We start from the raw sequence: 13911 nt of genomic DNA, 5'->3' as shown, positions 1-13911 counted from the left end.
GTCCTCCCATCCTACTAGGGTTTTCGCGATCCAATTTTTCAGGATAATAATTCTCCGCGATTAAAGTAAGTACGACATCATCCTAGAAGAAATCTTGCTGCATGCCGCAAGCTGCACGACTTGCTCGTCACCCGTCGTCTCCGTCGTGACGTTCACGCTCTGCATATAAAGGGCCAGACTCCAATGCTTTGTATACAATTTGTAATTAATTTCCAAGGTAATCCAGGATAGAATTTCAATTGTCCAAGCGACAGTACCGGTACTTCCGAGACCCCTTACTCAAGACACTCTCCTCAAGGTAAGCTCATGAGCTAATAGGCTGTTTTATGTGAGATGCTACCTCTTCCCTCGCGGATGCTTCGTTTTGGCATCCCTATAGCAATTCGGAAGTTTTGCCATCGTATGGTACAAAAGGACCTAGCTTCATTTGACTTCTTCCGAAAGGAAATTCTTCAAAGTTTCGGATTTATTACCTCGTATTTGCGCAGAAAACCTTGCTGTTGTCTTGTGCTCATGGGCTTGCCGACGAGGGTTCTTTTCGGAACCGTCCGGACATCTAGGGAAATTGTTAGGACCCTGTCTCTTTTCCAAACACCTTTTCCGCTAGCCTTTATGCGTATTGGGTTCCGCCACTTTCGTCGAGTTGCTGCAAGTTTTCATGGGCTTTACTCACTCACTACCGATGCTTGCTGTGCTGTTAAACGGAGTGGCCCATCGTATCCCATGTTTGCAGGTTTAATTATATAAACATGTCCTATATCCTCCGCATCGCTGGTGGTCAGCCCAATTTCCGCCCCAGGCCTGGGCCAAAGGGTGCGTCGATTGGTCCCGAGTGACATGGTGTTTCCACTTGGCAAGGTCCAAAGTACGCAAAAGAATTAACATGGGAAATTCTGTCTCCGAAGTGTATTATCGGTTGTAAGCTTCCCGTTCTTCTCCGTTCTACTGGGCTGCAGCTGACCATCGCCCTCGCGCGGCGTCGAGCGCTGCGGGCCCGATCGCTTCTGGGCAATCACCTGCGCCTGCTCCCCGTAAGTTCTGTAGATGAATGTTTGTATGGCTGCAGTTCTTGACCTGGTTTTGGAAGTCCTTCCTAAAGTCTGTAGGAACCTGGATAGGAATTACATGAAGCATTGCATGAGCCCTTTGGGTTTATGTGTGTTGGCTGGCTTCTGGAAGTAATTGTATGATGGCATGTGTGCCTCAAGCGCAGAAAGCGATTATCTACTCGCGTTTCTTTTGCCATCGTCCTTCGATTTGCAGCTCCCCAGGGCAACTTCCCGGTGTGGTGCCTGCCCCTGCTCGTGGCTTCTGCGGCCATGCCAATCTACGGCTACAAGAAGCAAATGAAGCTTATTGAGGAGGCTCGCGCCCGGCAGCGCGCCGGCGTTGTGGCTGCCGCTACCCCGGCTTCCGCGCCCGTCACCAAGACTGGCAAGTAGATCAGACACGTAGAAGAGCGAGCGGCGAACGAGTAAGTGGCCTCTTCTACTAAGGCAGGGTTGTGCAGGTGACCCGAGCTGCTTTAATATGTCATGATTTGATCATGCTGCACCCTTAATCTGGAGTTCTGCGCGCAACTCCCTAGGCCGCGTTGCCGTTGCGTCCCGTCGCCAACTGCTGTGGGCCTCCTGGCAGAGCGCACAGAGCGCGTATCCCTTGCGCATTCAGTTCCGTGAGTTGCGTACTTGTCTTGCAACATGAAGAAGGTACCGTGGAGAGAGTAAGGAGGCAGACGCAAACAGCTGTTTACACTTTTTCCTCCTCCTGATTGTCCTTTTCCCTGCATGTGTAGGTGAGGGTCCGCGACCTAAAGGCGATCAGCTTAAATCGGCCTTGTGTACTGCTGCTGGGATGGTCGTCGGCGCAGCTTTAATCGTCGTCAGCGAAATTTCCGATCGCAGGGAGCGGACGAACCGTTTGGATGACGCACTCGCACCCCTGCGACGGCAGCGTCGGCAGCTGCCAGAAGACAATTTCGGCAGACGCGTTGAAGACGAAGGGCCTGCGGATTAGTGCACAATAAAGTTATGGCGGTCATGTGCTTACTCTTCTGGTTAAATGTTTTTACTGTGCATCTGTCAGTTGAAAACTATGCGCCCATTCCCTAATGAAGGTGTTCACCTTAAGAAAGAAAGGGTTATTCACCAAAAGCATCGACATGGATGCCAGTTCAAATATAAAGTCATTGTCAAATAGGGACGATTTCTGTCGGGGCACTTGTACGGCACGTCCTTTGTGGCAACTAGCAATGCATATTGCAATTGTCTCTTGGCCATAGTCGCGTGTTGCCGTTATCGAGTGCAATCTATCCTCATAAGCTTGGTTTGTTTAGCAGCTGCAAGGATATTGTAACGGTTTGAAATTTGTCCTGTCTTCTTGAGTTACGGGTTACATGCGATACATGGAACGGATCCTTTTGGGCGAATGTCCCTGAATCCGCAAGATATCACACTGCTGGGGTCAATAGTTGGTAGTAATCGCATGACTTTAACAGTGGAGCCCGAACGGCACGTCTGCAACGCCATAGCGAGCGTCACCCGCACAACACTGTTGGCCTTAGGCAGCCCACACGGTGTGGGCCTTAAACACTGGCTTCGCTAGCCTCATTACCCTTAGTTGAGACACAAATGTTAAATCAAAGGACATGACCAAACGCTGGCAGCGTTACTCTGCTGATTGCCGAGTCCATGACAGATTACTTAATCACACGTCTCGAGGACGGGATGGCTGGTAGGACGGGAGGACGGGACGGTATGAACTCTCTGGCTTTGGACGGGAGCGTGACTTCTCCGACGAACAGTGCCCAGAAACACAAGACCGGAGTGCCAGCAAACCGAAAAGTGGTAGCCTTTATTAGGTAGGAGACTAAACACGGGTGGAAAAACAAACCATTGACCCAGGTACTAAGCACTAACGGCCAAGATAGTAAGTCAAGAGTGGAATTCCCAACCAAAGGTTATGTCTGCATACTTACGGCAACACATGCCTTGCGTTGAATCATTGGATATTGCATACTTACGTTGTCTCATTTGAGTGGGAGTCTAGTTTATCATGTTCGTCTCAGGTGCAGTGAACGGCCCGCTGGCCCGCTGGAGCCCACTGTAACAACCACACACACACACATACCTACGTTCGGAAAGCAGTCTCCACTACTGCCAGTTACCACATTGCATGTACTTAAATGTGTCGGTGAAGAAGCTTCCGACGGACCCGTGGGCCGAGTGGTTGAGTTATGTAAGCAAATACGTTACTCGTAGAAGTATTCATCTGATGCTTTGACAACATCTCATTATGAGGTTTGGCCAGCCAGCATGTGTCGTAGTAGCAGAACATTCAGGCCACAGCCATGCTTGGGCGTTGCCAAATAAGAACGCGTGAGATAGTAAAAGTCATATCCTTTACACGCGTAGTATTACAGCATCAGCCAACAAGAAGGCTCGTATTAGAGAAAGGGGAACCGTTGCTCGTTGGTAAACTTGCCTCTCCTCCTCATCGCTGACCACCATAAGGAGAATGCAAGGAGCATTCCTTATGCACCGCCATGGTGCTGCGCGCATGGCATCGGCCTTGCCTGGTGAGGAGAGCGGGCGTCCAGTCGCTGAGGCAGATGGGCCATCAACACCTGCGGGGTCGCAGTTGTAGAAACTGCTCTCCGTGCACAATTTTTCACTTAAGAAAGTCAATACATTAGGAAACCTTTGGGTACTGCAATAGATGTTAGGGTTGGTTCCCATCCAGCTGCCTCGGAAGGGTTGGCATTTCTCAAAGGGGAAGGAGCTCCATTAAGTTGCTAACTCCCGATTATCGTATAACAACCTCGCAGGCAAGCGCCTCGATGATGCTTGGACAATGAGGCGCAGCTTCAAGGTAAGCGTGGCGTGTTGAGGTACCTGGCTGGACACGCCTATGCAGCCCGGACAGCCCGACTGGATCACTTGACCGGATCACACATCTGAGAAACCGATTTTTCGCTCCTTCCCTGTGTCTATTAGCACGGCGATAAGATAACCTCAGCCGTCAGCGCAGTGCGTGGAGCGTGTGAAAACAGGACTTGTGATCCATTACGCCTGGCCAGAATGCCAGCGAGCTGGGCTTACCACCGTCTTCGCCCCATCACATCACGTCACATGACATCACTCTTTCCGCGAACCCAAATCGCCTCGTGCACAGAGACTTGAGGTGTATCAGCAGGAACCGGTTGCCGTACGTATGGACCGTGTAAACCTCCATGTCTACCTTCCAACACCCCAATGGCCGCTCCCCGCCTCCCCCACCGTAGTACGCCTCTCTTTTGCTCTTCGTGCTCCCCAGCCCATCCTCCGCGAATGGAATGGAAAGGTGCTGCGCTAGCTGCAGCTCTTTCAACAAGGCGCGTACCCTTTTTGCGGTGACACCCTGCGGCTAGCTGTCTTTTGGAGACCCGTCACCCTCTCTCCACTCTCCTCAATGAAATGGACAGTTGATGGGCAATCGAGTGGATGTTCTTATGACGAGGGACCCCCCAAAATAGAGAGAGAGTGTGTGTGCGTATGTGTATGTGTATGTGTAGTCTGCCCAGCCTGTTTGCTGGCTGCTGCTTCCCCAGTCGCAGACCGCTGCGACTCGCGGCGATTGGCGTGCACAGATCGAGGGCGGCAGCGGCACCGGAGGCAGCGACAGCAGCGGCTTGGGCGACAAGATGGCGGCGGCGCGCGGAGCAGAGCGCAGCAACGGCAAGGTGAGCACAGCAACGTTGCCGTCACCGGCGGAATCCAAGCCAACGTCAACGGCCCCCGCGGGGCCCTCGGCGGCGACACCACCGCCGCCGCCGCAGCCGCCATCACCTTGGTCGCAGCCGGCGGCGGCGACAGCGAAGCCAGCGTCATCGGCAAAGCCAGCGGATGCGGCGCAGCCTTCGCCGCAGCCACAGGCACCGACGGCGGCGACAGAGCCAGCGGCTGCATCGGACTCCCGCGAGGGGCCCCTTTCCCTGCCCACCCTGGACCTGGTTGGTGAGCCCTAAGCCTGTTCGGCCACCTACCTCGCAAATCTGATTTAGCTACTTACCTGACTGCATTGGGCTTAATGCACTAGCTTGTGAGTGAGGCGGAGGTTTGTTCAAAATCTTTCTGTTGCCTCTGTGAACCGCTGCATCGCGGTCAGCGTACTAATTAGTGTTGACGTACTCTGTACGGCGCAGAGTTGCTGGCGACACCCAAGAACCAGTCCACCGCCTTCACTGCGCTAGCTGCCACTAGCGCCATCCTTGCCGTACTGAGCATTGTGGAGCCGGAGGCCGTGCTGCACCTCGCTCTACCCAAGGTGGAGTTATGGGTTGCGAAATTATGTGTCGGGTGTGGTGACCTCTCTACGGGTGACTCGGGCTCGTAACTTGGAAACCCCTAGCGACCCCCCCCCGGGAGAATGTTCAGACAGGATCATGGTACGGCTGGCAGACCTAGCGTACTAAGTACGGATCAGTTGCTGCTGCTGCTGCTGCTACTGCTACTGCTACTGCTACTGTCATTCATGTTGTTACGTTGCGGTCCTTGCAGCCATACATATACGCAATAAGTACAGGCAGGCGGCTGGCAGAGGTTAAGGCCTGACTTCTGCTCCCGGCCGACCCGGGTTCAAATCCGCCTGCCGGCTCCTCGGGTGTTTGAGGAGTGTTGAAATGGGAGGTGGCCCCCCATCCTATGGACGATGTAGGACGTGATAATATCAACTTGCGAGTTGAGGCGCCGTTGATCCGCTAGATTTGGTTGCAACGAATACATTCTGAAGTCGGATGGGGTGACGGATTAGGGTGCCCCTCTAGCAGGGACTGCCTCGGGTAAGGGGGCCGCTGGCGAAGTTAACCACCCTGTAACAACATACATACATACACATACATACATCCCTGCTTGCGCCTCAGAGACCTTTGTGCATTGCTGCCCTACTTCCTTCTCCCCTTCCCCCACACTCCCCCAACGAAACCAGGCCATCCCCTCGGATTTGGATATCACTTTTCTAAGGATTGTCGGGGTCACGCTAGCTGCCAGCGCGGCGGTGGAGTACAGCCTCAAGGTCCGTACATTCACTCGCTCCCCCCGTTCGCGTGTGTGCGCGTACAAGGAAGGGCGGCGTTTTAGGTTGCGGCGAGTGTACGACAAAAGAGGCCAGGACATTTACTGCTATTTTCTCGCGTGCACTGCAAGCCGCCCTCTAAATCACGCACCTCTTCACACACATCCACGCATATCCGCGCATGTTGCCGTCCTGAATCGCATTTTACGCACACACGCGTAATGCAACGCAACGCACGGGTTCAGGTTTTGCCGGCTGCCTCCCTTCTTCTGCCGGGCCCCCCCCTCGGCGGCCACCCCATCTCTCATCACCCGTCCTGACGCAACTCCTGCCCAGCGGACCGACAGCCCCCTTCGCACATACGTAGAACCCGTATCATGAGCAGCGAGCAGCCGCCCAGCGCTACCGCAGCCTTGTCCCCTGGTCCATCTGGGCCCCATGGGTACTGCTGTCCGCCGCGTCATGGCGTGTGTGTGTGTGTGTGCGTGTGTGTGCGTGCGTGTGCGTGTATGTGCGTGTGTGTGTGTGTGTGTGTGTGTGCCATCCGAGTTTCTCCCCCATCCATGCGGATCACCCAGCTCCGTTTAACCCGTCCAACCCCCGAACCCCAAAAGGAAGTAGAAATAAACTCCTTTCATATGATACGGCCCCCTGATTAACTCCTCACCGTCTGGTGACCCGAAGACCCATCCATCCATCCATCCATGCGCCCTGGGTGATGCGCTCCCACGCTCGTCCACCACATCGCAACCGCAGCACGCTGCGGAGTCCCAGCTGCTCAAGTCCGCCACCTACCAGCGCCTGATGTCCGCTTGCGTGCTCAAGTCCGCGGGCTTCCTGGCAGTGCTGCTGATCAACACACCCGCCACCTTCAGGCTGTGGAACCCCCTGGTGTGGATGTCGTACGCGTGTACGGCGGTGGCAGCCGGAACCATCAACTTGTCAGGTGAGCCGTGGTGCGTGCATGCGGCCGTGGTGACCTGGTGCCTTCTTTTAGCCGGTAGCGCATCATCTCACGCCCGTGTGATCAATCATACACCCCCCCGCCCATAAACCGACCTGGCGGGTATGGTACGGAGGTCGCGTCGCTGTTTGTACTGCAGCTCCGAAACAACAAGTGGGAAACCGGCTGATAATGATTCCGTTCCCAACTACTCAACTTCGCTTTAGAGTCTTGGGACGTCAGCAGCCCCCTCTTCGACTCATGCACCAGACCTCCCCTGGGTTGACTCCACGCAGTGATCTCTCACACCTCGGGCAAGGGTCTGGCGCCGCCCCCCCTGGACCTAGGGGCTCCCCAGAACTCCACCTCCTGGGGCTACACCGTCTGCATCGCCCTCTACCTGCTCACCGTGGTGGCGTGTTTCGCACCCGAGGTAGAGGGGGTGGGTGGGTGAGGGGTACCGTAGTGCTACTTATAGTTCGTGATCGCTTTGTTCGGGGAGGCGTCAACATTTTTCTAAAAATTTGTACGTGCTCTTTGAATTTCGGGGAAGGCCGGACCAGATTTTGCGGGCATGATACAAATTTCGGGGCCCCTTCCAAAGTTTCGGGGCTTTTCAAACTGCAGCTTCCAGTCAGTCTCCCTCCACCGGGAACCCTTAGGCTCATGGTCTCTCACCATTTTCGCACTTTGGAAACGCCCTAGCAAATTCTGGACCGATCGTACAGTTCAGTACCAGTGGCAACGACCTAATAACCAACCGGCCGGGCCAATACAGTGTTTGGGTGGTTGCTACTGAAACGTGTCTTTATGTGGCTGAAACCCCGACGTAAAAGGCATTACGACGCAGCTGGATGCACCAAACAGGAACGGCTGCCGTAGCATTGACCGCTTTGCGCTCGCGCCTAGCAACCTCCTCGTGCTCCATTCGCTCACGCTGGGCCTCGACAACAGCATCATCAAGCCTGCAAATCCAGCTCCGTCGCTCACCGGAGCGTTTGGTGCTAGCGGTTTCATCCCGCATTGAAGCAGGGTTGCCTGTCTTGCACGTTTTCCAGCGTTGTTCATGTCGTACGTTTATGACTATATTTTATGTATTTAAGAGCTGATTTCCGCCTTGAAATCCTAGATTTTGCGAAGTTTGACCGACCGGCTTGGAGGGTACGATATTTCGGGGCTGCGGTCCCTTGGGATACCTTAGAATTTGTACGTGCTACATATTCGTGGTGCCTCCCGAATTATTGTAGAACGAACTATAAGTAGCACTACGGTAATGTATGTATGTATGTATGTATGTATGTATGTGCACACGATACCCTGCACAATCCTGCTGCTGTGAGGGGTACACTGATTGCTGCTGCCATGTTAACTGTCGTACCCCCATCGTACAGACGCTCTTCACGGGAGATCCGTACAGCGCCATCACCCCCCTGGTGAAGGGTGTTTGGGCGCCTGGATTCCTCCTGGCTGGCGTAATGTCGTACGTTCTCAAGGTACGAACTAGAATGACACGGCAGGAGTTAGTATCCCACACTTCCCTAGCCGAGGCCCACGGGCAACAAAAGATTACACACACGTGAATCGTGGCAGCGACTGGAGTGGTCCGTGTGGGGCCACATGGGTGGTCCCGGGAGTCCGTGTCGCCGTCCAGTTAATGCCGTACTCATGCGCGTCCCACATTTGCTTCCCACTCACCCTTCTGGCCAACTGTCCCAACTGCCACACTACACGGTGGGGAGTCCGTCGTCCCTCTTCCCCCTCCCCCCCCCCGGGGTGTCTCATTTCCCCTTCCTGCATTCCCCCCTCGCCGCTGCTCAGGACGCTGCTGACCGCGGGCGCCTGGGCGCATCCACCTTCAAGAACCTCAACCTCGGTGGGTGCTGTTGTGCGGTGTGATGTGATGTGATGTGATGTGGGTTGGGGACTGCGGCTGAGTCGGGCTCAGGTTCCATGGGGAATCAAACCTGGTGGAAGATTCGTCTGCTCTGCAACTTGTTATCCCTCAACTCGCATCATATCTCACCTCCCCACTGCTGTACTGCTGGTTCAAGCCTGAAGGGTGGCCTCTGACGGGGGGACAACCCACGTAAGGGCTACCTCCTACCTGCACCATATTCCCACAAGCTCCACGACCCTTGCGCCCCCTGGATTCCTATTATTCCCTATACCACCCACCCACCACCCACCCACCCACCACCGCCACATTGTGGGCCTTTGCATATCTCTCAGGATTGGCGGCTCTGGAGTACGGCTACTCAATCATATTTGGCAGGTATGCAGTACAGTGTACGGCAATGCATTCGATTGGCACGGGTGTCCTTTCATCATCCCTTCCCTTCGCCCTCTCTTCCGCCCCGTCTTCCGCTCCTCCGTAGCGCGATCCTCTCTGACCAGGTAGACATCGACTTCCCCGCGCTATCCAACCTGGGCGGGGCGTTGCTGATCGCGACGTTCGCGCTCTACACCTACGCCACCGCCAAGAAGTGAGTGAGCGCAGCTGACTGGGCAGCGAGTGTGTCTAGTAGTGAGTTGAGGCGCTGACCGATAGGCTGTTTGAAAGGTAATATTTTTGAATGTCGAGGAATTTTGCGAGTCCAGGAGAGCAGAGCGCGGCCATTACCACTGCCAGGGCCACACTTTCGGGGCGGCAGTAGGGGTGTTGCGGGATGAAGCTCTAATGCATAACTGAACGAAGCTTGGATGGGGCTTGATGGTTTTGTCAGTGATGAGGAGAGTTTGCTGCTGGTTTAAGTAGGTTTGCTGCGAGTGCAATATATGCCTGTAATGTGTATTTGGTGTGTGTACGTGTGTCCGTGGCGTTTTTAAGTTCGATGGATTTACTCTGTTTGTGCTATTCTGTACCGCACGGGCGATGGGCGACGCAGCTGCAGAGGCTGGCTGTACAGTGAAGTCGCCACCAGGAGACAGCGACGTTGTGGTGATTTTGGTCGATAGGGCACATTGCGAAGGGCAAAGCGGGAGGCCTGCCCTTGTACGGAACGTACAGCAAATGTACGGTCGTATTAGTTATGTCGGTGTACATTGAGGCAGTGTGAGGGATTGTGGTGCATAGCTGCTGTCACATTATGGCCGTTGCTACTGCTGCGGCGGCGGCGTGTTTGGAAATGTGCGTGTTTGGAAAGTTCGACAGGCGGGTGTTTGGAAATGTGCAGGTGTGCAGAGCGAGACATCTTTTTACTTTATGGTATCGTTGCAGGGCGCTTTACTAGCACCTTGTGGGCTGTACCTTTTGTTTGGTGCGTGTCTTGTGGGATTACTTTTTGCATTGCTTTCATGAGGGCGTAGAGGGCATCGCTGCATAGGTCAGTGCAGGAGAGCAGAGGTTCGACATTGGAGAGAGCTGTGCATCACAGGGTTGTGTTCGACGCTATTTTCCTGCAGTTTTCTCGGAGCAGGCGTTTTGTCACCACAGCTATTTGCAAGAGTGGTGTTTGGAAAGCTTCGCAAGCGGTGGGCTTTTGCTGCATATGCACTTGGGCGTGCTTTGCATGAGATCACATCACCAATATAACCATTTTCCGGTAAACACGGGTTCGGTGCGGATTGCTGATCAAGGAGGTACGGATCCCGGGTTACTAGCGGAGTTCGCGGCGTGGTAAGGTCACGGTGGTCGTACGGTACAGAGCTTAACCGCACACTTGCAACGGTTCCCGCATGTAACAAAGTACGATGTCTCCCAACTAGCAAGCTCGGCACCTGGCCAAAGCTCTCTTTGCGATAACTCAAACCCCGGCAGAGGCCGTCACAGCAGCAGGGGGTGAACCCCAAAGACCTGAGCACAAGGACCCGGCAGACGGCAGCCGGTGGGGGATTTGCTACTGCTTCATTCTTGTGCCACCCAAGCAACAAGGCAGCCAAGAAAGCATGCTCCCCCTGTCATCCGTGCGATTAGGGGGCCTCACAGCATGTGTATGTACCCAGAGAAATTAGCGGCCTAGGTGCCTTTGGAGAAGTTAATCTCCCGCTGGAAGACGGGGCGGGAAGAGCAATTCATTGTACGCGCGTGCACCACCGCGCATGTGCAAGAGAGAATTTAAATCGGAAAGGAAACCCACCACCACCCGGCGCACACACACGACATAGCGCACCGCTCATTCTCAACCCCCCCGCACTTTCACCGCACACACACACCCCAAGGTCAACACGACGGTGGTTACCCGACGTGGCACGTTCCCAACGCAAAAGTCCATCCTGAGCCTGTCCTGACAAAAAACTGCACAAGTATTGCCAGGGAATTTTAAAAGTTCCTGGACCTGAGAACACGCTGTGGTCGCACACGTGTGTGCGCGACGCAGAACGACACGTGCACATGTGCGACCAAAATGTGCACTATGACACACCCGGGGAGTGCACATTACACCATCAGGTGCAGAATGGCTCTTGACATTCCATTCATTCAGGCACTTTCCACAAACAGCGTGTCGAATGAATGTGCGTGCGAACTGGAGCCCTAGACCATGCGTTTCCCCCCTTGGTACTTGCGAGCTCGATGCGAGTCGCGCTGTATGCTGTACGTCGCCAGGACGTCACCGCCTTCCGAGCCATGACAAATGCAGATGGCCGTGGCCTGTCTGTCTGTCTGTCTGTCTATCCATTACCTTGTCTCTCCGTTCGTCTATGCATGCTCCTCTATCCGTCAACGTATGCGCGTTTGTCTGTCTATCTGTCTGTCTGTCAGTAAACGGATGATGCGCGCCCTGGACGTAAGTGAGCTGTAGTCCTTGCATTAAGAGGTCAAACGAAACGTAATCTACAACCTCTTCGCTTTGCAAAACATTCCTTTCCCGCATCAACGGGCAGCACTAGAAGACAACACTACCAACAACACGACGGCGACGACCGGGAAGTAATGCCTGATGTCCTTCTATCCTATCCCTATAACGCCAATGCTAACCCACACACACAAACCTCACAGCACCACCTCACGCCACTGTACATAGACTCTCCGGCGCCCCGCCCGATCCAAGCCTCCTTTACCCGCAGTGGAAACAACCCCAAACCCCGTCAGTCCCTTAAGGATTTTACCTCCCCAGCCGCGTGACTGCGGTGCTAATCCCTGTCATCGTCACTCACCAAATCTACGACCACTATGTGACCCTGTGTGGGACGCAGCGGCTGCGTCCTCAGCTGCGGGCCGGCGGCGGCTGGTGGTCCCCCTCCAGGCGGCTGGGCTGCGGCGATACCCTGGTGACGAGGTTGCCGTCCAGCACACGCTCGCTCCTCCACCACATCCAGCGCGCGCACTGATTGCCTGCAGGGCACCCGATCGCGCCCATGCTGTTCCTGCTGCTGCGTTTGGGTAACGGCCGCCGAGTGAGGGCGCCCCGCGGCGCCGCTGCCGGCGCCACCGCCGTTAGTGGTGCCGCCACAACCAGAGCGATGCGCCTGCCCCACGCCCGTACCAGCGCTGGGGTCTCCCGGGCGGTGCTGTGACAATGGCGGAGCCCCTTGACGTGGCGTTCCGTCGCCACGCCCACCAGCATCATCCCCCCTGCCGGCCCCCTCAGACTCCGGCGTCAACAGGCGGTCATGTCCCCTGCGCCTGGAGGTACTCAGCCGGGAGAACCTCCGACCAGAGGGCGGGCCCTGTGCCAATGCGGTGCGCGGACATGCTGTTGGCGAGCCTGCGAGGTACCAAAGCGGGTTGGACAAGCCACTGAGGAGTTGAGGAGACAACCCTCCCCCCATCCAACCCCAAGGGGCAAAGTCACCAGCGAGTAGGGATTGTCTCAATATTGTAAATAGGGTCTAGTTTACTAGTGTGCGGTGGTTACTTGTGGTGAGTTACGAGTGGGGTGCAGAGTGGTGTAGCAGCGCACAGGGTCAATAAAGCTAAAAAAAGACATATGCGATGTGTGGACCTCTTCTCTGTTGGGGGAACACATTCTCAAGGGGGGAAACGGCCACCAAGAGGCCTTGTGGCGTGTTACGGTCGGCATTGACTGCTGCCAGCCAGCCAGCCAGCCGGCCAGTCCCAGTCCCAGTTCGGTTCAATTCGAGTCCACCCGGCAGCAGTATCGTCCTACTTTTTCATCGCTACGTGAGGCCCGAACTGCATTGGCTTTTGCAAGTCGTCGCCATTGGGATTCGCATTGGGATCAACATTATTTGCAGGATGCCACGGAATGCGACCACCCCACCCTAGGAAGGACTGGCCTGCTGCTGGTGCTGTTCGCGATTGCTGCTGCTGCTGCTGCTACTACTGTGGGAGAGTGGCGGGAATCCGTCCATGTAAAGCGAGAAAGCGCACACCGCATATGTATACATACATATATATATACACCCATATGGGGTATGCTAAATTAGTTAAAATGTCGTCGCTGTCGTGGCCTTACCCAGATCCGCGTCCGCTGGTGCAACGGCATCCGGTCGGGTGCGCTTGCCCAGCGGTGAGCTGGGCACCGGCGGGAACCCACTTCCCTCAGCGCCCTCATCACCCCCCCTCCCCCGCGGGGTGCAAGGCGGCGCTGGTGCTGGTGCTGGCGCTGGTGCTGGCGCTGGCGCTGCTACTGCGCTGGACGCAGCTGCCGCCCGGCTACCGGCCACGTCCATCATTGTAGCATGTGAGGGCGCTGCAGCCTCCGGCAACGTCCCGCAGTGCGGCTGCTGCTGCTGAAGGACGGGTCGTTGCAGTCGCTGCTGCGGCAGCGGTGTTGCCTTTGCACGGCCCTGCTGCGGGGAAGAATGCGCCACGTGTCCGGAGCCCTACGACGATGCAGCGTAGCCCAAGGGTGAGGTGAGGTGAGGTGAGGTGAGGTGAGGTGAGGTGAGGTGAGGTGAGGTGAGGTGAGGTGAGGTGAGGTGAGGTGAGGTGAGGTGAGGTGAGGTGAGGTGAGGTGAGGTGAGGTGAGGTGAGGTGAGGTGAGGTGAGGTGGGGTGAGGCTAATCCGGGGTAC

At 55.6% G+C, this 13911-nt stretch overlaps 3 protein-coding genes across 3 annotated transcripts in view; 2 read left to right on the top strand and 1 right to left on the bottom strand.

The window, feature by feature from the left end:
• The first annotated feature begins 213 nt into the window (after positions 1-213).
• On the top strand, positions 214-2369 carry VOLCADRAFT_106430 (uncharacterized protein). The gene is made up of 5 exons (XM_002954508.1): positions 214-298; positions 734-813; positions 957-1031; positions 1264-1474; positions 1796-2369. Exons 2-4 carry the CDS (start codon positions 750-752, stop codon positions 1440-1442), a joined length of 318 nt encoding a protein of 105 aa, XP_002954554.1. The 5' UTR covers positions 214-298; positions 734-749; the 3' UTR covers positions 1443-1474; positions 1796-2369.
• A 1048-nt stretch (positions 2370-3417) lies between these two features.
• On the top strand, positions 3418-9481 carry VOLCADRAFT_106429 (uncharacterized protein; the record flags this gene model as incomplete). The annotated part of the gene is made up of 11 exons (XM_002954507.1): positions 3418-3577; positions 3827-3870; positions 4589-4994; positions 5183-5304; positions 5965-6051; positions 6808-6997; positions 7291-7436; positions 8386-8487; positions 8813-8867; positions 9224-9266; positions 9370-9481. The coding sequence occupies exons 1-11, from the start codon at positions 3517-3519 to the stop codon at positions 9479-9481; spliced, it is 1368 nt and encodes a 455-aa protein (XP_002954553.1). The 5' UTR covers positions 3418-3516.
• A 1468-nt stretch (positions 9482-10949) lies between these two features.
• VOLCADRAFT_95371 (uncharacterized protein) overlaps positions 10950-13911 on the bottom strand; it is a gene marked incomplete at both ends in the record, with an annotated part of 12478 nt that continues 9516 nt past the window's right edge. The window contains 3 exons of the mRNA XM_002954446.1: positions 10950-10979; positions 12089-12639; positions 13351-13720. Coding sequence (XP_002954492.1) covers positions 10950-10979; positions 12089-12639; positions 13351-13720 — 951 coding nt within the window. The remainder of the gene's footprint in view (positions 10980-12088; positions 12640-13350; positions 13721-13911) is intronic.

The sequence above is a fragment of the Volvox carteri genome (assembly GCF_000143455.1).
Source record: "Volvox carteri f. nagariensis unplaced genomic scaffold VOLCAscaffold_43, whole genome shotgun sequence".
NCBI classification, from domain to species: Eukaryota; Viridiplantae; Chlorophyta; class Chlorophyceae; order Chlamydomonadales; family Volvocaceae; genus Volvox; species Volvox carteri.
The sequence above is the reverse complement of the archived record's forward strand: the minus strand, read 5'-3'. Positions and strand labels throughout refer to the sequence as shown.